We start from the raw sequence: 21,619 nt of genomic DNA, 5'->3' as shown, positions 1-21,619 counted from the left end.
ATTAAATCAATTCATTTCATTTGCCCATGTTACTATCTAGTCTTCATCCATGCACTTAGTAATTTCTTACATTTTTGTAGTAATAGTTAGAATTTTAATTCATTTTAAGTTAATGTTATACCATAAGATTCCTTTCCCCGCCATCTTCCTGCTCCTCATCTTCCCATTTCCACTTTCCTGGTACCTCCTACCTCCCACTCCCTACCACCAGTGTGGTGTGTGTCCTTCCTCATCTTTCCCCATGCTCATCAAAAAATATCCTGTTCCTCACTCCCACAAATAGGGTTCTCTTTTTTGTGAAAAACAAACAAACAAACAAACAAAAAACAGCGCTCTTTTCTCACTTAACACCACATCATGGCTGTCCTTGTCGGTCAACACGCCGATTTAATGCATGTTTGTTAAAGCCGTATAATAATCTGCATGAACCATACCTCCACCCATAATACATTTCTACCTAACTTCTTTACTGTTCCTTTTACTTCTGGAATATTCTCAGAAGAAAGACTGCTGGGTCAAAGGTCATACACATTTTTCATAGCTATTTCCGGGTTACTTTCCCAAAGGGGCTCTACCAATTCACGTTTCCATCATTACCGTGTGAGGGAGTCGTTGCTCTGAGGGTCTTTAAAAATATTTGTTCAATCTTTATTTAGGGAGGGGCTGAGAGAAACGGATTTGCTTTTTAAAAGGACATAAGCTTTTATGTTTAAGGAATTCAGGGCATGCACTGAAGCTGAAGTAACATTTAAGCACGACGAGCAATACGGAACGATCGTTTTTTTTCGTATGTACCGAGGGGTGGGACCCACATCCGCTGCCCAGGTTTCTGTGAGCGGTCCCCAAAGCCCCCGCTTGGCCCCGGCGACGTGTGAGCCCTTTAACGGGCGGCGTCCCAGCCTGCACCGCCAACGGGCCGGCCCGCTCTGTCCGGGCTCTGGCGGAGGGCGCTACTTTGAAAGCTCGGGGCTGCCCCGAGGTGACCGAGTGAGCTCCGTCCGTCTCAGCCAGCGCCCTTCGGCTGAAGGCGCTGCCCCGAAGGAAGCCGCCCTAACCCCCTCAGACGCCCACGGAAGCCCTTTTCGGGCCTACTGAGGAGCCCACGCGGCGTCGGCCCAAGCGCCTGAGCGCCCGTCGGGCCGGCAGCCGCGCAGCTGGGGCCCCTGAGCCGGGAGGCGCCGGCGGTTCAGCTGCGGCCGTGGGCGTGGCGAGGCCGCACAGGTTCTGTTTTTCCTGGCCCGGGTCGCTTTCGGTTTCGTTTCCCGCCGACGTCTCCACCCCTCGGGAGCCGACCGCCGGCCAGTGTCCGCCGTCCCGGCGTCGCGCCAGCCCGCGGTTCGACGGGTGCAGGCCTCCGCAGCGCACCCCCGCCGCTCGGCCATGGCCCAGGCTACCGTCATCGGCGAGGTGACCCAGGTGCTGTGCGCGGCCGGGGGCGCCTTGGAGGTGCCGGAGCTGCGGCGTCGCTTGTGGGCGGACGTGGGCCCCGACGCGCTGGAGCGGCTGCTGCGGGAGCGCGGGCGCTTCGTGGTGGTGCGGCGGGCGGACGCGGGCGGCGCGGCGGCGGCCCCCGAGCGCTTGGTGCTGGCCGCCTCGTCGCTGCGCCTGTGCCGCGCGCACCAGGGCCCCAAGCCCGGCTGTGTGGGTCTCTGCGCGCAGCTGCACCTCTGCAAGTTCATGATCTACGGCGCCTGCAAATTCCTGAGGGCCGGGTAAGGCGCCGCGCCAGGCCCGACGGTGGGCGGGGGGCGGAAGGGGCGGCGTGCTGGGGACCCGGTCCTACCCACCCACTCCCAGCCCGTTTGGGGCCCTTCTTGAAGTTTGAGGAGACAATTAGGTGCCCTTCCTTGGCCTTATCCCCTTCATTTACGTTAGCGAACACTTATTGAGCACCTACTGAGTACCTGGCGCTGTGCCAGGGGCTTGGGGTCACATGGTGTTTTCTAGATTCCTGAGGACGCTCTCGGAGGAGAGAGCGCCATTGATAAACGCGGGTGCTGGGTAGGACACCCTGGCTGTGGCAATACTGGGGCAGCGGGAGGTGGTGACCTGGAGCTCCACGACCCCTCCGGTCTCCCGAGCTAGCTTTGAGGGGCGGACAGTGAGGGCTTTCTCTGCCCAGCAGCCGAAAGGGATCTTTTAAACCTCACTCAACGTTATTTACCTGCCCACAAGGCAGAAAGTGCAAGCTCCCTCCCGTCACCCACAAGGACCTTCGGGCGCTGGTCCCCGGCCCAACCTCCAGCTGCAGCCCCTGCTGGGTGCCCTCTCTTCCTGGAACACCCCCAGCTTTGGCTTTCGTGGTGGCCTCCCTGGAATGCCCTTCCTGGTTTGTTTGCGCCGTTAATCCTTCAGGCCTCAACTTCAACATTTCTTCTGAGCGCCTTTCCTCCTCTTACTCTTCCCCACGCGCCACGCGGAGCTCTTTATTTTCCTCCCATCTCCCGACAGAATGTCAGCTCCCTGAGGGCAGGGGCCCAGCTTAGCACCCTTGGTCTGCGCACAGCAGGTGGTCAGTAAGGTTTGTGGAAGGGATTGCTGAGGTTTATGCTGAAGAGTCTGGACCTCACCCTGAAGGTGATGGGGCCCTGCAAATGGCAGGAGAGAGCAACCCTCAGGTTTGCATTTTAGGAGATCTTAGGTAGTGGTGTGGATGCTGATTTACAGGAGGACGTCATGGGGAACCACTCAGGTGCCAGCCCGGTTAGTTATCTGGGAGAATTAGTTCTTTCCTTCTCTCCACACCTCTATTCCTCCCTCCCTCCTTTCTTTCCTTTTTTTCCCCACTCTCTCTTTTTTCCTTCTTTTGTACTCTTAGTAGACATTATTGCTAGCGCTTGTCAGGTCCAACAGGGAGCATGGGGTAGGGACCTAATCCCTGCAGTCATTCAGGGATCCAGGCTGACTGACCCACGCTCTGCTCTCCAGCTCATGGCTCTTGAGGCCATTGTAGGTGTCGTGTTCCAGGGGGCAGAAGGAAAAGATGGACAGTAAGGGATTGTGTGGGAGGTTTCTAGGGGCCAAGTCTAGAAGTGGTGGACATCCTTCCACCTACATTCCATTGACCAGAAGCTGTCTCATGACCCTATCTAGATGCAAGAGGGCTGGGAAATGGAGTCTCTAGGGAAGCAGCTATCCAGAAATATCTAGATTAGAATTTTCCAAGAGCTGTGTGTGAGAAATTTGGGAGAGTTGGGGCACTGAGGACAGTGTGGTGAGAAGACAGTAGAGGGGTGATGACTCTTGGGTTTCGGCTCCTACTGTGGCCTGAGTGTTGTTTACTGAGGGAGCAGGAGAGGATTTTCGTTTTGAAGCATGCCCAGGAGGCAGCTTTCCAGGTGTGATGCTCGAGAGGAAGGCTGGGGCCCTGGGGTGCTGGTCTGGGAGATGTTGGGTGGTGTATGCCCTGGCCACAGCCCCCGGTGGAGTCTGAGGCCTGAAAAGGGGCTGAGGGCAGAACTCGGGAAATCAGCCCTTCGGGGATGAGGTAGCTCAGGGGAGAACAAGCAAGGAAGAGGGCACGTGGTAAATAAATGGTGGCTGGATTGACCCAGCGATGGGGATAACTGGCGGATCTTTTTAATGTCTGTATTTGGTAAAATAAAGAGGACAGTTCTATTCTTAATGCTAGTTTCCAAAATTTGGGGTCAGATTTTACCTGTCTTTGAAATCTGGACATCTGATATTTCCTGGCCTAGATGACTCTTGAGTTTTCGTCTTCATTTTTCTCTTTTCCTTATGCTTTACACAGGTGAGTTTCTTGAACCTTCCTTCTTTGACTCACCTGAGGGAGTGGGTATGGTTGGCTGCACTTTCTCTGCTTTCCCTGTGACTCGACTTATCTCTGAACCGTAGGGTTGGTTCTTTTAGAAATAGGTAATCAGTCTTGCAGCAGAGCTGGTGAGGAGCCCTGGGTCCCTGACTCCCAGTCCTGTGCTTAGGAGGCAGTGAACACAGTGGCCAGAGCATAGTCCTGAGTCAGCCCACCTTGTTTCAGCCTGGGCTCTGCTCCTTGCCTAGCTGGGGACCTTGGGCAAGTGAGTTTACATTTGAGCCTCGGTGCCGTCATCTGCGAAATGGGGATGATATTACTCACTTCACAGTCTTGTTGAAGTCTGAATGAGTTAACTCATAAAACATTTAGGCAATCCCTTGTACATGGCAAATGCTCAATAAATGTTGTCATTGTCATCATCATTCATCATCTTTATAATTATTAGTTATATTTGGCTCTGGCAGCACCAAATTATTTGCCCCTCTGCCCAGAAGGTTATTCCTTTCTTTCCTTGCCTGGTTCCTCCACACCCTTTAAGTATTTGGCTCAGGCTTTATACTTTCCAGCACGCTCCCCTGATTTCTTCCCCAGTTCACTCCCCAGCCCAGACTGGTACAGGTACCCTTCCTCTCTGTTCTGACCACAGCTGACCTTGCATTTTCCACTCCATGTTAGAGTCATCTCTATGTCTGTCACCTCTACTAGTTGAGAGAAAGAGCAGTCAAGGATGGCTTCAAGGTTTTTGGTCTGTGCAGTAGAAGAGGGAAGTTGCCTTTTACTAAGATAGGGGAGACTGTGGGAGGTGCAGGTCTGAGGGAGGATCAGGGGTTTGGTGTTCTCTTGAGACGCTTATGATGAGCATGGCATATGAGATATGACAGTGTCTGAGTCAAGCAAATGGTATTTGCTTGACTTTTCTGGGTTCTTGTGACCCAGGCAGTCATTTGAAGGTTTGTCTTTGGGTCTGCAGGGCGTGGTGCCAGTGCCTGGCTCACAGTTGGTGCTTACCAGATGCTTGTGGATTGAAAGAATGGAGGAAGGGAGCAGAAAAAAGGGTTGGGGTGGGGGGTGTGTATGTGTATGTATGCACCTACAACCGGAAGACACCACGATTATTTATTTAGCACATGATTAAGTACTTGCTAACTTGTATGCCATGACTTCTCTTTGGATGATGGCCTTGTCATTCTCATCAAATACCTGCTGAGGGGTGCTGTCCTGGGCCCTAGACCTTGCAAGACCCCATCTCATCCTCGGTAACTAAGCATTACATTTTTTATTGTTGCATAGACATGCTGGTTTTTCTCTGGTGCTTGTAAACAATATCAGGAAGTGTTCCTCAAAAATTGTCATGAAGACTAATTTTTACCAGCTATTAAGTTTCCCAGGGCTGCTATAACATAGTACCACAGACTGGGTGGCTTAAACAACTGAAATGGATTGTCTCATAGTTCTGGAGGCTAGAAGTCCGAGTTCAAGGTATTGGTAGGGTTGCTTTCTTGTGAGGCCTCTCTCCTTGCCTTATAGATGTCCACCTTCTTTCGTTGTCCTTACATGGTCTTTCCTCTCTGAGTATCTGTGTCCTAATCTCTTCTTCTAAGGACAGCAGTCATGTTGGATTGGGGCCCACCCTAATGACTTCGTTTTAACTTATCTCTTTAAAGACCTTATCTCTAAATATAGTCACATCCTGAGGTTTTGGGAGGTAGGACTCCAACATCGGAATTTTTGGGAGACACAATTTAACCCATAACACCAGCTCTGCTTCTTTGTAGGAAGAACTGTAGAAATAGTCACAGCTTGACGACCGATCACAACTTGAGTGTGCTAAGAACTCATGGCATTGACCACCTCAACTATAATGAGCTGTGCCAACTCTTGTTTCAGAACGACCCCTGGCTTTTGCCAGAAGTAAGTGCCAGGGGAAGTCTGGGTTCTGCAGCCCTCTGGGGCATTCCTGCATCTTGGGAAGTGTAATGCTTTTGAATCAAGTGGGTGGGCCCTTGGTGGTCTCTGGCCTTTTTCCCACCTCTAGGAATTTGGAGTGTAGAAAGAAGAGCCGTTGATTAAAGTTCAAGTCCCAGCTTTGCCAACAGTGCAATTCAACAAACATTGTATATGCCAGATGCTATAGAGAGCTGTGTGACTGGAACTGGCCGTGTAACTTCTCTGAGCCTCCTTGTGCTCCCTTGGGAAATGAAAGGCAGTATTTGGCCTTCTCCAAGATGCTTTAACCCCTCAGAGCCTCTTTGACTCTGAATTGTAGAAAAGAGAGTTGGGAGTAACTGGGGCCTTGGAAGGGGAGAGCTGGTGAGTTTATGGGGAAAGAGTATGGTAGATTGTAGCAATCTGTAGGATGTTGCCATTTGATTCACGTTAAAACACTGTCCATATGAAGGGAGCAGAGCTGGTCAATTTGAAGTGCTTTGGATTTTCCCAGTACAGGGGTTTGTTCTGAGCAATCTACTTTCTACCCAGTTCCCATTTTAGCCAAGGGCATATGTTAGCAGCCATCATCTAGAGCGAGGGATGATCTCATAGCTTTGTTCCGTGTGGATGAAGGAATCACAGCTTTGGCTATGAGGGCCTCTTCTAACCAGTGGGGAGGTGGTGCCATGTGAGACCTTCCTGAACTGATGTCTTTTTTTTCCTCTTTATCAACAGATCTGCCAACATTACAACAAAGGAGATGGACCCCACGGCTCTTGTTCCTTTCAAAAGCAATGTATCAAACTCCATATCTGCCAGTATTTTTTACAGGGGGAATGCAAGTTTGGCAGTAGCTGTAAGAGATCCCATGATTTCTCTAATTCAGAGAATCTGGAAAAATTGGAGAAGTTGGGCATGAGCCCAGACCTGGTGAGCAGGCTGCCTTCCATTTATAGAAATGCACATGACATCAAGAATAAGAGCTCCACCCCCAGCAGAGTGCCCCCTCCTTCTTCTCCAGGCCCACAGGGGACTTCTGGTAAGGCTGATGGAAAGTGAGGTATGCTTTGGGCTGGGGGTTCCTGGATCCCAGTTGGCAAGTAAATAGAATGTGTGACTTTGGGCAAACCTGGTCATTTAGTTGTAGTGGGAGCTACGATTTTAATAGCTTCCTAAAATGACAGGTGTGTGACAGGACTACCCACAAATAAACTCACCACTGTAATCTTGCCTGACTTTTATATTTAAAGATTGTCCTCACCATATGTTTTTTATTTACATTCTTTTCAATTTTTTTTTTTTTGTTAATTTCTTTCAATTGTAGGAAGCCTAGAAATAGACAGGTTTTGCTTTAAATAGATCTTTAAGAGTGTCAGTTGGGTTATGGCTTTATTAGAAACTGAGGGGGAGGATTCACTGTCCAGTGATGTCAGGTCCAAAGAGCAGTCACCTGCCCTTGGCGGGGAGAGGGAGATGGCCTTCAGAGTCCCACAGGCCTGGGTTTTGAGGCCCAGTGTGTGAAGTATCTCAGGGACTTATAAAAAGAAAAGGGAAGATGAATAACAGAATGACAGGGACACTCACTGGGGAGATATTATGAACGAGTTTTATGTGCTCCTTGGGGGTAGATGGATAGGGAAAGATGTTGCAGGTAAAGACTCGTTGGAATGTTACTCTAAAGGGAAACTTGGGCCAGCGTGGCTCACGCCTGTAATCCTAGCACTCTGGGAGGATGAGGTCGGAGGATCACTTGAGGTCAGAAGTTTGAGACCAGCCTGAGCAAGAGTGAGACCCCCGTCTGTACTAAAAATAGAAAAAAAAAATTCGCTGGACATGGTGGCACATGCCTGTAGTCCCAGCTACTTGGGAGGCCGAGGCAGGAGAATCGCTTGAGCCCAGGAGTTTGAGGCTGCTGTGAGCTAGGCTGACACCATGGCACTCTAGCCCAGGCAACAGAGTGAGACTCTGTCTCAAAAAAAAAAAGGAAAACTTGGCATTTACATCCCCATTTTATGTTAACATCCTTGTAATTAACCTAAAATAATTAAGGAGGTTTTATTTTGAGATATAGACTTTCGATCTATTGTCCTCTTCTTGGTATTTGTACCCAATTCTTTTTCTTTTCTTTTTTTTTTTTTTGAAACAGCGTCTTGCTCTGTTGCCTACCAGGCTGGAGTGCAGTGAAACCATCATAGCTCACTGTTGCCTCAAACTCCTGGGCTCAAGCAATCCTCCCACATCAGCCTCCTGAGTAGCTAGGACTAAAGGCATTCACCACCATGCCAGGCTAATTTTGAAAAATTTATTTGTAGAGACGGGGTCTTGAACTTCTTGGCCTCAAACCATCCTCCCACCTTGGCCTCCCAAAGTGCTGGGATTATAGGTGTGAGTCACCGCACCTGGCCAGTACCCAATTCTGATACTTCATTAACAAATATTTGCTATGTATAAACCTAGTTTATGAAAAGTAGCCCGCTGTTTGCCCTTTGGGGTCATCACCACCTTAAGAATCCTAAGCTGCCTCAATATGTAGAACAGTGGCTTTCCCCTTACTAAAAAGGTATCCCAGGCTCTACCCTGGAGGTTGAGATTCAGTAAGTCTGAGGTGATGTTGGGCACTTGTATATTTAAATGGGTCTACTAGTGAATTGGGTGGACAGCCAAAGTTGAGGAGAGAGCCCCTTCATGGCGTCCTGGATTTGGCAAGCAGCCAAGTGGCCTGGGGCTCCTAGCTCATCCCTAAAAAGTGGAAAGCCCACCTGTGTGAGAGTACCTTCACCCCTAACACAATAGGGCTTTGTGAGTTTGCCTTGTCTACTTTTGTCTCATGCTGAGAGACGAATGAATCCTCTTTACTCTCCTTTGTACCTTGAACTACTCTAATCCCATATCAGAAGCTGACACATCTCTGGTGTTTCTTTGCAGAAAGAAAAAACAGTTCAGGTCCTATGTCCCCAAATACTCTTAGCCAGGAGGAAAGTGATCAGATCTGCTTGTACCATATCCGGAAAAGTTGCAGCTTTCAAGGTAAGTTGGAGGAGGTCCCTTCATCCCGCTTGTGGGAGGGGTAACTCTTGTTCCTAGAGCTCTGCTCTGAGGTCAGCTCCCAACCCCCACCCAGAGAGGATCAGGGCCTGGCACTTTGGTCAAACCAGTTCTGAAGCTACTTTGCTGAGGAGTTGAGGATAGTAGCAATTCTTTGAATTTCTAAAAATCAAACTGTGGGTCATTTTTGGGCACATATCTGTCTGGTTCATGTATCAAATGAGTGTCAAGTGTTGACCCTTGGTTAGCTTAGCATGAGGTTACAGACCTGCATGGAACAGATCTAGTGGGAACAAAGATAAGGTGATAATAGGCTTAGAAATGCCTTCGAAACTGGGAAAGACCTCACAGAGGAGGAAATACTTGTGTTCTTGCAGGATAAGTAATTATTTAAGTTGGGGGTTTCTTCTGTATTGATCCAGTGAACTCCACGGTCCCTCTTTTATCAGAAGTAGCAATTCTTGTATGTATGTATTTTCAGTAAACCTTTGTTTTCTTCTTAAATGCTATCCTGGGCTTTGACTGAAGAAAGATTCGTTCTCAAATTCGGTGACTCCCCTTAAAAAACAACCACCAAAACTTCTTGTTTCGTTTTCAGTCCTTAAACATTTCCCAAGCAATTCGTGAATACTCTTACTTTGTAAAAGAGTCCAATAATACAGAGTAAAGCATGAAGTCCTCCTTCATCCCTTCCCCAAAGGTAAACACTTGCTGTGTGGTTGTGATATTTGTTTTGCATATTTTTAAACAGGTGGGAACATGTGACAATGTGTTATTCAACTGCATCTTTTATTTAACAATGTGTCTTGGAGATTTTTTTTCCATGTTATATGTATAAGTCTACCTCATTTTTAAAACAACTATGTAGTATTTGATTATAGTGATGTTCCACTAAGCATCCAAGTACACGTGTGTGAGTATTTCCATAGATAGATTCCTGGAAATGGAGTGCTAGGTCAAAGAATATGTGCTATATATATATTTAAAGTCAATGTTATTAGGTATAATTTACACATGATAAAGTGCACCCATTTAAGATGTATAGTTCTGAGTTTTGATGAGTGTACATGCCCATGTCACCATCACTACAATCAAAATACAGTACAGTTCCCTCGCTCCAAAAAAGTTCCCTTATCCCTCTCTACAGTTAATCCTCCTCCACTAATTTGTCAATGCTAGGAAATCCCTGATCTACTTTTTGTCACTATAGATTAGGTTTGTCTTTTCTAGAATTTCTCATAAATGGAATCATACAGTATGTATTCTCCTGTGCTTGGCTTCTCTCAGCATGTTTTTGAGATTCATGATTGGCATATCAATTGTTTGTTCCTTTTCATTGCTGAGTATTCCATTGCATGGATTGACTGTAATTTGTCTACCCATTCATATGATGATGAACATTTGGGTTGTTTCCAAATGTTTTTACAAATAAAACTTCTATAAATATTCATGCACTGGTTTTCATGTCAATATATGTTTCCATTTCTCTTGGGTAAAAACCTAGATGTGGAGTTATTCGGTTATGTGATGTATGCTTGACTTTATTAGAAACTGCCAAATTGTCTTCCAAAATGGGTATGTTATTTTACATTCCCACCAGCAAGGTATGAGAGTTCCAGTTGCTCTACATCCTTCCTAACACTTAGTATTGTCTTTCAAATTTTAGCCATTCTAATAAGTGAGTAGTGATGTCTCATTATGGTTTTAATTTGCATTTCTCTGATGATTAATTATGTTAGAATTTATTTTCATGTGTTTATTAGGCATTTGTATATTTTCTGTGAAGAATCTGTTCAAATTTTTTGCTTATTTTTTATATAACCTACGCACATGAGGGATCTTCAAAAAGTTCGTGGAAAATGCGTGTTATGAAAAAACTATGCATGGAGTTCAAAATTTTTTTGCACCAAAATAAACTCATACTAACTTGTTATAGTATATCTGAACATGATCAAGTTTGAGGCACTAAGAAGGATAATACATCAGTTTGAAAAGAGCTTCTATCAGAAAAACATGAATTCTGCTAAAATTGAAGCAAAAACAAACATTAAATTTATGGTGAAGCTTGGATGGAAGAATGGTGAAATCACTGATGCTTTACAAAAAGTTTATGGGGACAGTGCGCCCCCAAATCAGCAGTTTACAAATGGGTAACTTGTTTTACGAAAGGGTGAGATGATGTTGAAGATGAAGCCCTCGGTGGTAGGCCATCCACATCAATTTGTGAGGAAAAAATTAATCTTGCTCATGCCTTAATTTAAGATTAACAGCACAAACAACCAACATCACAGACATCTCCATTGTTCAACTTACACAATTCTGACTGAAAAATTAACTTTTCACTCAATGGGTGCCACTCGATGGGTGCCAAAACCATTGTACCCAGATCAGATGCAGACAAGAGCAGAGTTTGAATGAAAATTTTAAACAAATGTGATCAAGATCCTGAAGTATTTCTTTGAAGAATTATAATAGGAGATGAAACTTGGCTTTACCAGAACAATCCTGGAGACAAAGCACAATCAAAGCAATGGCTACCGCCAGCTGGGAGTGGTCCAGTCAAACCTAAAGCAAATCAGTCAGGAGCTAAGGTTGTGGCAACAATTTTGGGGGATGCTCAGGCACTTTGCTTGTTGTGTGGAGGGCCAAAGTGTTTTGAGATAGTTAGCCAAAGTTTTAGCATAAAAATGCCCAGGAAAGCTTCAACAGAGAGTCCTTCACCATGACGGTGATCCTGTTCATTCCTCTCATCAAACAAGGGTAATTTTGTGAGAGTTTCCTTGGGAAATCATTAGGTATCTGCTACGCAGTCTTGATCTGGCTCCTTCTGATTTCTTTTTGATTCCTAATCTTAAAAAAAAAATCTTCAAAGGGTGCTCATTTTTCTTCAGTTCATAATGTAAAAAAGACTGCATCGACACATTTTTTTTTTTTTTTGGCTTTTTTTTTTTTTTTTTTTTGAGACAGAGTCTCACTCTGTTGCCTAGGCTAGAGTGCCATGGTGTCAGCCTAGCTCACAGCAACCTCAAACTCCTGGGCTCAAGCAATCCTACTGCCTCAGCCTCCCAAGTAGCTGGGACTACAGACATGTGCCACTATGCCCAGCTAATTTTCTTTATATATATTTTTAGTTGTCCATATAATTTCTTTCTATTTTTAGTGGAGACAGGGTCTCGCTCTTGCTCAGGCTGGTCTCGATCTCCTGAGCTCAAACGATCCTCTCGCCTCGGCCTCCCAAAGTGCTAGGATTATAGGCGTGAGCCACTGCGCCCAGTCTGACACATGGTTAAATTCCCAGGATCATCAGTTCTTTAGGGATGGACTAAACGGCTGCTATCATCACTTAAAAAAGTGTCTTGAATTTGACAGAGCTTATATTGAGAAATAAAGTTTACATTTTTCATTTTTATCTTTTAATTCCATTTTTCCACAAACTTTTGGAAGTCCCCTCGTATGTATATTAGTACAGAGTTGTGCAGCCATCACAGTCAATATGAGAACATTTTCATCAACCCCAAAGTAACCCCATACCCATTAGCAGTCATTCCCCATTCTTCCTCCTCCACCAGCTCCTGGCAAGGACAGATTTAGGTTCTGTCTCTTTGGCTTTGCTTGGATATTTCCTGTAAATGGGATCATACAATATTGGTCTTTTGTGACCATTTTGCCCATTTTTATTTGGTTATTTGATCTCTCGTTACTGAGTTGTAACAGTTTTGTATATTATTTATATTGAACATATATTCTCCCAGTCTCTTTCATGTTCATTTTCTTAATGGTGTCTTTTAAAGAGATGTTTTAATATAGATGCCCGGTTTAATATTTTTTTCTTTTTTGGCTTGTGTTTTTTGTAGCCTAAAAATGTTTGCCTATTCTAAGCCCACAAAATGTTTTCTCCTGTGGTTTTTTCTGAGAAGTTTTGAAGGTTTAGCTTTTAGGTTTAGGTCTAGCTGTTTATGCTTGTTCTCTTAACTCTGATCATTCCTTCCTTAGGCATGGCTACTTCTGTGTGAGTTTGCTATCTCTCTTTGTGTTATTTTCCCTCGTGTTTTGGGTGATTCTTGGTTGTCTGTCAGGTTGGTGCTTGAGAATCCCATGTGCCTGTTGGTTGATTCCAGGAGAATGATTCTGATTCCAGGCCTGTGTTTCAGTGATGATCGGAAGAGGCAGTATGCCCTGCCTGGTGTGTAGCCTAGGACTGGGGTGGGGCGTTGGCAGCTGTCTTACCTGCTTTCATCTCTCTCCAGCCCTTATATCCACCCTTATAGGTTCAGCTGGGAAGCATGTAGCAAGGTTGCTCACACAAGCAAGTCAGAGCGAGGGGGTGCCTGTGCCAGGGGTTCCCATTGTTCTCATTGTGGTTGGCCTCAGTATCTTTCTTGTTCCTCATTTCATCTGAGTCTGAATCTGTAGCACCCCTAGATCTTTTCTACTTCTGTGATGTCTTCTGTGTATTTTGCCTGCATTTTTTCCTCTTTTATATTGTTTGATTCTATTTCATAGTTGTAGGAATTCTTGAATAATTCTGGTCCTTTGATGGTGCTTTTTATCATTTTCCAGTGCTTTTGAATTTATTCTTCTTTCTGGTCTGTCATTTTAAGGAATGTAGGGAGAAATGAGAGGTGGACGTGGTGCTTTGCCTGCCAAATTGATTGTATGGACGTAGCAGAACCTCACATACGCTATTGAAAGGTGGTGAGAGGGTGTGGGTGGCATTCCAGGTGGTGGCCAGCATGAGCAAAGGTGAGGCAGGCAGCAAGTGCTTGGAGTAATAAGGAAAGTGAGGACCTGACTGCCCAGGAGGAACATGGGGAAGGTACAGGGGAACAGCTGGCTGGAAGGCATAGGTCTGGGTCATTGTGTGGATGTCAGCGAGGGCACAGCAGTGTGTATGAAGACCTGCAGGGGGATGGGGGCATGTCAAGGATGGGGTGAATAAGTTGGCGGCCAGAAAAGATCCAAGTGGGTCGGAACCATGTTGCTGCACCTTTGTTTGGTTGTGTTGGGGTTGGGATGCATTTCTGGTGGAGATGAATCTGGCTCCATCTTAGATGTGATCTCTGACCATCCACATGCCACATATAAAGCTATGTGAGCACTCAGACTGCCCACTGCAGGGATGGCGCCTTTGACCTTCTCGTGATCAGCTTATTTACTGTTATAAAATGAAATTCATAGATGATATAACCCACCAACATACATATTTTTAAAAATCAATGTAAGGTCCTGTTGAATGAGACGAAAGAAAAATGTATGTCTCAGTTCGTTTTCTGTTGCTTATAACAGAAAACCTGAAACTAGATAATTTGTAAAGAAAAGGTATTTATTTTTGCAATTTTGGAGGCTGAGAAGTCCAAAGTTGAGGGCCCACATCTGGTGAGAGCCTTCTCGCTGGTGGGCACTCTCTGTAGAGTCCTGAGGTTTTGGTGGGCATCACACGGTGAGGGGCCTGAGTGTGCTAGTTCAGGTCTCTCTTCCTCTTATAAAGCCACCAGTCCCACTCCTGTGATAACCCATTAACTCATTAATCCATGAATGGATTAATCCTTGTAACCCAATCACCTCCTCACCTCTCAGTAGTGCCACATTGGAGATTAAGTTTCAACATGAGTTTCAGAAAGGACATTCAAACCGTAGCAAAGTATATAATAAAATACATAGTATTTCAATATGTAAATGCTCAGGTATGGCTGCACTGAAAAAAACAAAGACTCTCACAAATTTCCACAATGTTCCCAAGTCAGTGGGCAGCACCACATCCAGTGACAACCACAAGGCTAAACCATGCTGTATATTGCAAAGCTGTCTTATACTTACTATGTTTTTATTTTAGAGAAGTGCAATAGAGTTCATTTCCATTTGCCGTATCGATGGCAATTCTTGGATGAAGGCAAATGGAAGGATTTGGACAAAATGGAGCTCATTGAAGAGGCATATAGCAATCCCAGGAAAGAGAGGTAGGAAGTGTGTCACTTGTCTTTGCTTTGTGCCTGGGCTTTTGTGTGCAGAGTAGGACATTTAGTTTAAACAGCAGTGTTTAGGTTTGATGACCTTCACACACACACACACACACACACACACACACTAGCCAAGTCTGGAGGTGCAAGCTCTGGACTGGAAACTGGAAGTTAGTTTTCATACCAGCAGTTTGGTGGCTGTGTTTTCCCACCTTCCTCTTCTTTCAGGAAGGAGCTATGAGGAAAGGAAAAAATGGTACCAACACCAATTAAGTTCCTAATCATTTGCTGCTGGGATTGATCATGTACATGTATACTTATTATTGTAGAAGAGTAAGAGGTGATCATTTGTGAAATTTTAGCCTTGGGTCTATAAAGTCATATAGCTGAACTGCTGTTTATTGTTTAACCTTTAACTCTTACTTTTCTGAGTATATCCCAGTGTTTTCACTTAGTCAATTCAGATTGAATATGGAAGTTCTAGATAGCCTTATTTTCAAATAGTCATCATATCTTGGATTGAACCTGCTAAAATATGTTTCCAGGAAGAGAATTTGAGCCTACTTTTTGAGTGTAGAAAATACATTTTCACTTAGAGTGCAGTTATGTGCAAATTGCTATTGGTAAAGTATGTGAAACAAATTATTCCCTTTACAAAGATTAAACTACTCACATACCACCCCTAAATTGAGACAAAATTTACACTTGGTCAAGTACGCAGATAATAAGTGTACAGTTTAGTGAGTTTTGACAAATACATATACTTGGGTAGCCAACATTCTGATTAAGATATAGATCATTTGCATCACCCCAGAAAGCCTTCTCATGTGCCCTGCTAGTGAGTCTCTACCCCAGAGGTCACTAATCTGCTCTGACTTCTGTTGCCATAGATTAGTCTTGCTGGTTCTCAAACTTCCGTATAAATGGAACCATGTGGTATGTATTGTGTCTATTGTCTTTCACTCAAATCCCCCAGCCCCAAAATGGGCAAACTACAAGGACAGACATTTCCCTGCAGAGGAAGCACAAATGGCCAATAAACATATGGATCTGAACTTACTTCCGTTGTCCATCTTAGTTTTTACTATGTGATCCACTTTGTCTGTATTTCTTTTCTTCTTTTGATCTTAAGTTTTTGCCCCTCATTTGGTTTTTTTTTTTCCTCCCTAATGTACTAGTTTGGAAGTTATATACTGAATTTCTGTTTTTTTAGTGGTTATTCCAGAAATCTAAGAAGGCACTTTACTTTAAAAAACTTTAGCTTAACAACTTAAGCTAATCAATATGTTTTATCATTCTCTCAAACAATAAGAGAACTTTGAACACTTGGATTCGGATTACTTTCATTCAAACTTGTTTACTGCTTGTATAAATTTGGACAGATTACTTAACCTTACACTGTCTCAGTTTTACTGTATGCTAGGTAGACATAATAGTTCCTACATCATTGGGTTATTTTGGAATTAAATGAGTTAATGTACATAAAACACTCAGAACACTGCCAGCATGTAAGATGTGCTATATAATGGTGCTGCTATTATTTTTTTAATCCCAACAGTTAGAAATTAGCATTGTTTTATGCAGTCAATATTTGTTCAAACTTACACAATTACCATTTTGTTTTTTGCTCACCGTTCCTTTGCTCACACTTCTCCTTTTGGATCATTTTGCTTCTTTAAGTTCATTTACTGGAAGTTGCTTTAGTGAGAGTCTGATGGTAAATGTTTTTTTTGTTTGTCTGAAAGAGTATTTCCTCCTCATTCTTGAAAGATAGTTTTGGGTATTTTCTCTCAACTCTTCTAAGATTATTCACTGTTTTCTAGATTCCGTTGCTTCTATTTAGAAGTTAGCTTTCAGTCTCGATGTAGGGGTATTAGTTTTTTAGAGCTGCCGTAACAAATTACTGAGAACTTGGTGGCTTAAACAACAGAAATTTATTGTCTCACAGAGAGACGATACCCTCTCTGGAGGGTAGAAGTCCAAACTTAAGATGTCAGCAGGGTCATGCTGTCTGAAGGCTCTAGGGGAGGGTCTTTCCTTGCCTCCTCCTAGCTCTGATGGTTGTTGACCATCCTTGCTGTTCCTTGGCTTGTAGATGCATCACTCCAATTTCTACCCCCATTGTCACATGGTGTTTTCTGCCATGTGTCTCTGTCTAAATTTCCCTTTTCTTAAAAGGATACCAGTAATTGGATTAGGCCCACTCTAATCCAGCAAGCCTCATCTTAACTTGATTACATTTGCTAAGACCCTATTTCTAAATAAGATCACATTCACAGGTACCAGGGGTTAGGACTTCAACATATCTCTTGGGGGACATAATTCAACCCAGTGCAGTAGGTTTCTATTTTTTCTCTCTGGCTGCTTTTAATATCTTGTCATTCTTTGGTATTGTGCAGTTTCATTAAGATCTGTGTATGGATTTATTTTATTTATTTTACTTACAATTTGTTGTGCTTTCTGAGCTCCTTAGCCATGATCTCTTCAAGTATCAATACTACTTCTCTAGAATTCCGATCAGACATATGTTGAGATCTTCTCACTTTATCTTTTATGTCTCCTGACTTCTCTTTCATTCTTTCTTTCTCTCTGTCTGCTGTATTCAGGGGAATTTCTTCCCCTCAGTCTCCCAGTTCACTAATTCAGCCTTGTCTGAGATGCAATGTGTCCCGCCTAACTGTGATTTTAAAATGCCAATTGTTATATATTATTTACTTCTAAAAGTTCTATTTTTTTCCTTCAAACTTACCTGGTCCATTTTTGTAGTTTCTTGATTGTTATTGATACTTTTGATACTCAATTCAATTTTAAAAAATACTTTGTACATATTATATATTTGCATCTGAGCATGCTAATGCTTGTAGCCTTTGGTGGTCTGATTCGATTTGTTTTTGCCAACTTTTGTTCGTGGTGTATTTGTTTAAACATGTTTCTTGTGATTTATTTGATTTTGAGGTCATGTTTCATGAAACTTTATCTGTGGAAATTCTTTTGAGGCCTAAGTTGAAGGTGAATTCCTCCAGAGAGGATTTGCGTTTGCTTCTCAGGGAATTGCTACCTTGGGTGGAAGTTTATTTGCACACAGAAAATGTGATCAACCTAAAACTTTTGTGAGGCTTGAGTGGTTTATGAGTTCTCAGGGGAATTTTTTCCTCTTCTATCCAGAGCCAACATTAATGCAGGCAAATTTCCTTTCTGACTGCCACTGCAAGGCAGGTCTCCTCCCCACTACCCCCTCCCCTTTACTGAGGGTGTGTGGTCTTTCAGGGTCCTGGTTTTATGCAGAAGTATCTTTTTTGCACTTTAACCTCCTACCTTACTCAGACCCTACATTTGTTTCCTGTTTCCCCTTTTCTGCTAAAAACCAGGCTCTTTGTCATTGCTTACTGACACTGCCCTTGGACAGCCACGGGCTTTAGTCCTCATTTGCCTCTCCAGTTTTATATCTTCCCCTTTGGTCTTTAGGCAGTACCACATTTAGTAAGGGAGCGTATCCTGGTGGCTAAGTGTCAGGCTGTGCAGCTGAACTGCTTACCTGAAACCCCAGCTCTACCATCTACTAACTGTTTGACCTTGGACAGGTTTCTTAACCTTCCTGGGCTTCTGTTTTCCCATCTGTGATGTGGAGATGATAGCTTTAACCTCATGGGGTTGTGATGACTTAATATTCTAATGCATATACAATACTTAATACAGGGCCTGGCTCACACAATAAACAGTGTATGTTAATTGTTATTTTTGGCTTCTAAGAATTTCCGTTTGTTGTCAGCTCAGCAGTGCATTTTAAAAAAGAATATTTTAACCAGCATTTTCTGCTTTTTGTAGTGAGAGGAATTTTCATGATAGTCTTCCATATTACCCTGATTTTATTATTTTTGCACAGCAAAACTGATCTTAAAAAGCATTTTCCTCCACCTCTGAAAACATGTTTTAAAATATGCACGTCACATTTAATAGTTACATCTACCAGCCGCGTGTTCTCATGGGTGGAAGCTGAGGGACCTGTGTTCGTTTGGCTGGTGGAATTTTTAATCTACTTCTCATTTTCTTTTGCAGTATCCTGTTCACCGAGTTGGCCAGTAGTTTTCACTTTTTTCAATATGAAAAATGTCTGAACTTTGTCTCCATGACGTTTGGTGCTGCCCGGGCTCGCCGCCTCTCCACGGCCTCTTCCGTCACCAAACCCCCACACTTCCTTTTCACCACTGACTGGGTTTGGTACTGGGCCGATGAGTTTGGTTCTTGGCAGGAATATGGAAGACCAGTAAGTGTGATGGGAAGAGGGTAAGTGTTTTGTCCTGAGGATCCACAGTGGAGGAGCCATTCCACACAGGAGCACAAGGATCGTTACTGGGGGCATCCTTGATGGAACCAAAGATCCCCAGGTCCCTGTATGACTCACTTGCTTTGGGGGAATTATGGCAACACTGGATAACTTGGAGTTCATTTGTGTGAGCTTCCATGTTTGAACAGTTAGGTATCTGTTGGCTTATGAGAGCTGAATGACAAAAACTTGTAGTGAGATCAGCTTCTTCATTGGCTTTGTTAAATTTGCTAGAAAGATGGTTCTCTGACTTGTTGAACAGGTAACTCCAGAGCTAGTGCCTGTGTGTTTGTGTAGCTGTGGCAGTGTTAAAAGCTTTTCAGATTGGCTTTCTGCCATTTCTGCAGCTTTATGGAAGGTAGGCAAATATAAGAAAATTGATTTATATCAGATATTAAGTTGGAATCCAGATCAAATATAATAATTGCTGTTGTTAATCATTTGCAGGTATTCATGGATGGGTCAGATTAAAGGGAGTCCCTTGGTCACCTGTAAAAGTACAAGTATAGCGAGGGTGCCATTTATATAGGCCCCCCTCTCTAAAATGCAAATTGAGATACGTGGTCTGATAGATATTTGTACTCTTCTGGGTTGTAAGAGGTTATATTGGAGCCTTAGTTTCTTGTTCTTACCTGCGCTTTAGAATTCCCTTTTCTCTGGCCATACTCTAACGTAAGCTCTGTGATGGCAGGGAGTTTTGTCCCTTTTGCCCCTTGTGCCTGGAACAATGATGCACAGTGGGTCCTCAGGAAATAGACATTGGCCAGTGGAAGGAGGAAGGTGTTGCTGACCACATGGGTCAGTGGAGATGGTCACTCTCAGTGGTGGCCTCCCCAATTCCCACCCTGATCCTTTACTCTCTCCCTCACCTCATCACTTCTTCCTGGCAGCAGCCTTTCCTCACCTGCTCTACCCTGCCTGCCTTTCCTGCCTAGTCCCCTCCCCTTTCGAGCATCCTGGGATTATGTCTTACCTGCCTTGAGGGTGGCCTCATTTGAACAGCTGCTGTGGGTTTGGTCAGGAGTGTGAGGGGAAGAGGCTATGGCCTGACATTGAGGAGGGGAGAGGACGACTGGCCAATCATACTGCATAAATTGGCTTCCCTGGTGACAAGGTGCAGGGACAAATGGCAGCCCCAACACACATAGCAAATGCAACCGTCACTTACGTTTTGTTTGGGCATCTGTCTGGAGTCTGGCTTCTGAGGGGAGCCAGGGGCAACCCCTGGTTGCCAAGTGGGATGACATGGGGTCCTGGGGCAACCCATGCAGAAGTAAGGTTCCCTGGGTGGCTTCTCAAACTGCATTGTCAACTCTGGGGGGCAGGCCCTTTCTCTTCCAAACAGCCTACACTTGGGGTTTCCCCTTTTTTGTGCTCTTCCTCCTCTGTTGCAGTGGAGAAACTTGTTGAAAGCAGTTTGAGGATCTCTGAGGATGAACTGTATGTGGATATTATTGATGTGCCCTTGTGCTGGGGGAGTGTAGTGACTCGTGTGTGGACTCATGACTTTGGCTGCACGTTCTCATTCTCATTCTGTACCAGTAGCTGGGCAGCCTTATAGGATGATCTATCCATTCCTCCCTTTCCCACACATTTCTGGTGTAGCTGCATATTTGAATTTCTTTCTTAGTTTTCTGCTAATTGCCACTTCAAAACAGTTTTCTCTTGATTCATAGAAAAGCTAGGTTCTTTTCTGTCTGAGCTTAGGATGTACTCCAAAATGTCCTGTAAAAATCAGATACCTGTTGGTCTTGCCACAGGATGTGTGGGAACATGTGATTCCTTCTTCACCTTAGCTGTGCCCCAAGGTGCTAAACTCAGCCCTTCTTCAGCTTAACATAATGTGGCTGCCATTTTTGGTTTTTCCTTCCACACCTCCTGTTGGGGACAAAAAACCCTATGCTTTTGCTTTCTGCTCAGCCACATGCATCTTCCCTCTCCTGTGACAACACGTCTTAAGGAATTTTGACTTTAGGCTTGGGGCAGGGGCAGGATGCCTGTGTCTGACTGCTATTTTCTCCTCCTCTGTTGCTCTCGACTCCTGGCTTCACTTCTTCAGGCCCAGAGGGGAGGGATTGTTTTCTTTCCTTTCTTCTTGCTGTCTCGAAGGGATTTTTATGGCACCCACACCCCACTTCCAAGCTAATGGTCTTGTTTTGAAGGAAGACAGAGTTTAGAAGGAGAAACTTAGGCATCAATATAAGACCATAAATTAGGAGGCTACTTTGAAAACTGCATACCTATTCCAGCTTCCCCTCGTGGGGCCAATTCATTCTTGTCCCTTGGGCTCAGGCCTAGGCCCACATATCTTTTTCCTCCAGGAAACCTTTGCTGGGTTCCACCCCTCCTTGATCATTCTCAGTAACTCTTCTTAGCTTCTAGAGCACTCTGTGAAGACCTGTGTGGGACCTTGAGTGTGATGCTCTGAATTGTCTACTTGCTTTTTTCTCCCTGCTTGATTGCTGGACTGAGTTGTTCAGCGACATGAGCAGATCCTTTTGACTTACTGCTCTGTCCATAACACCTAGAACTTGTGACCTAGGAGAGCTAGGATGGTAGCAATAGGGGGAGTGGAAAATTTACAGGGAC

General features: G+C 44.4%; 1 protein-coding gene across 1 annotated transcript in view; it reads left to right on the top strand.

The window, feature by feature from the left end:
- Window positions 1-1,288: 1,288 nt before the first annotated feature.
- PARP12 (poly(ADP-ribose) polymerase family member 12) overlaps window positions 1,289-21,619 on the top strand; it is a 33,694-nt gene continuing 13,363 nt past the window's right edge. Inside the window, exons 1-6 of the mRNA XM_069461850.1 lie at window positions 1,289-1,712; window positions 5,551-5,686; window positions 6,440-6,743; window positions 8,630-8,731; window positions 14,583-14,706; window positions 18,763-18,970. Of these exons, the coding sequence (XP_069317951.1) occupies window positions 1,381-1,712; window positions 5,551-5,686; window positions 6,440-6,743; window positions 8,630-8,731; window positions 14,583-14,706; window positions 18,763-18,970 (1,206 nt within the window). The 5' untranslated portion in view covers window positions 1,289-1,380. The remainder of the gene's footprint in view (window positions 1,713-5,550; window positions 5,687-6,439; window positions 6,744-8,629; window positions 8,732-14,582; window positions 14,707-18,762; window positions 18,971-21,619) is intronic.

Source organism: Eulemur rufifrons, chromosome 29 (assembly GCF_041146395.1).
Source record: "Eulemur rufifrons isolate Redbay chromosome 29, OSU_ERuf_1, whole genome shotgun sequence".
NCBI classification, from domain to species: Eukaryota; Metazoa; Chordata; class Mammalia; order Primates; family Lemuridae; genus Eulemur; species Eulemur rufifrons.
The sequence above is the reverse complement of the archived record's forward strand: the minus strand, read 5'-3'. Positions and strand labels throughout refer to the sequence as shown.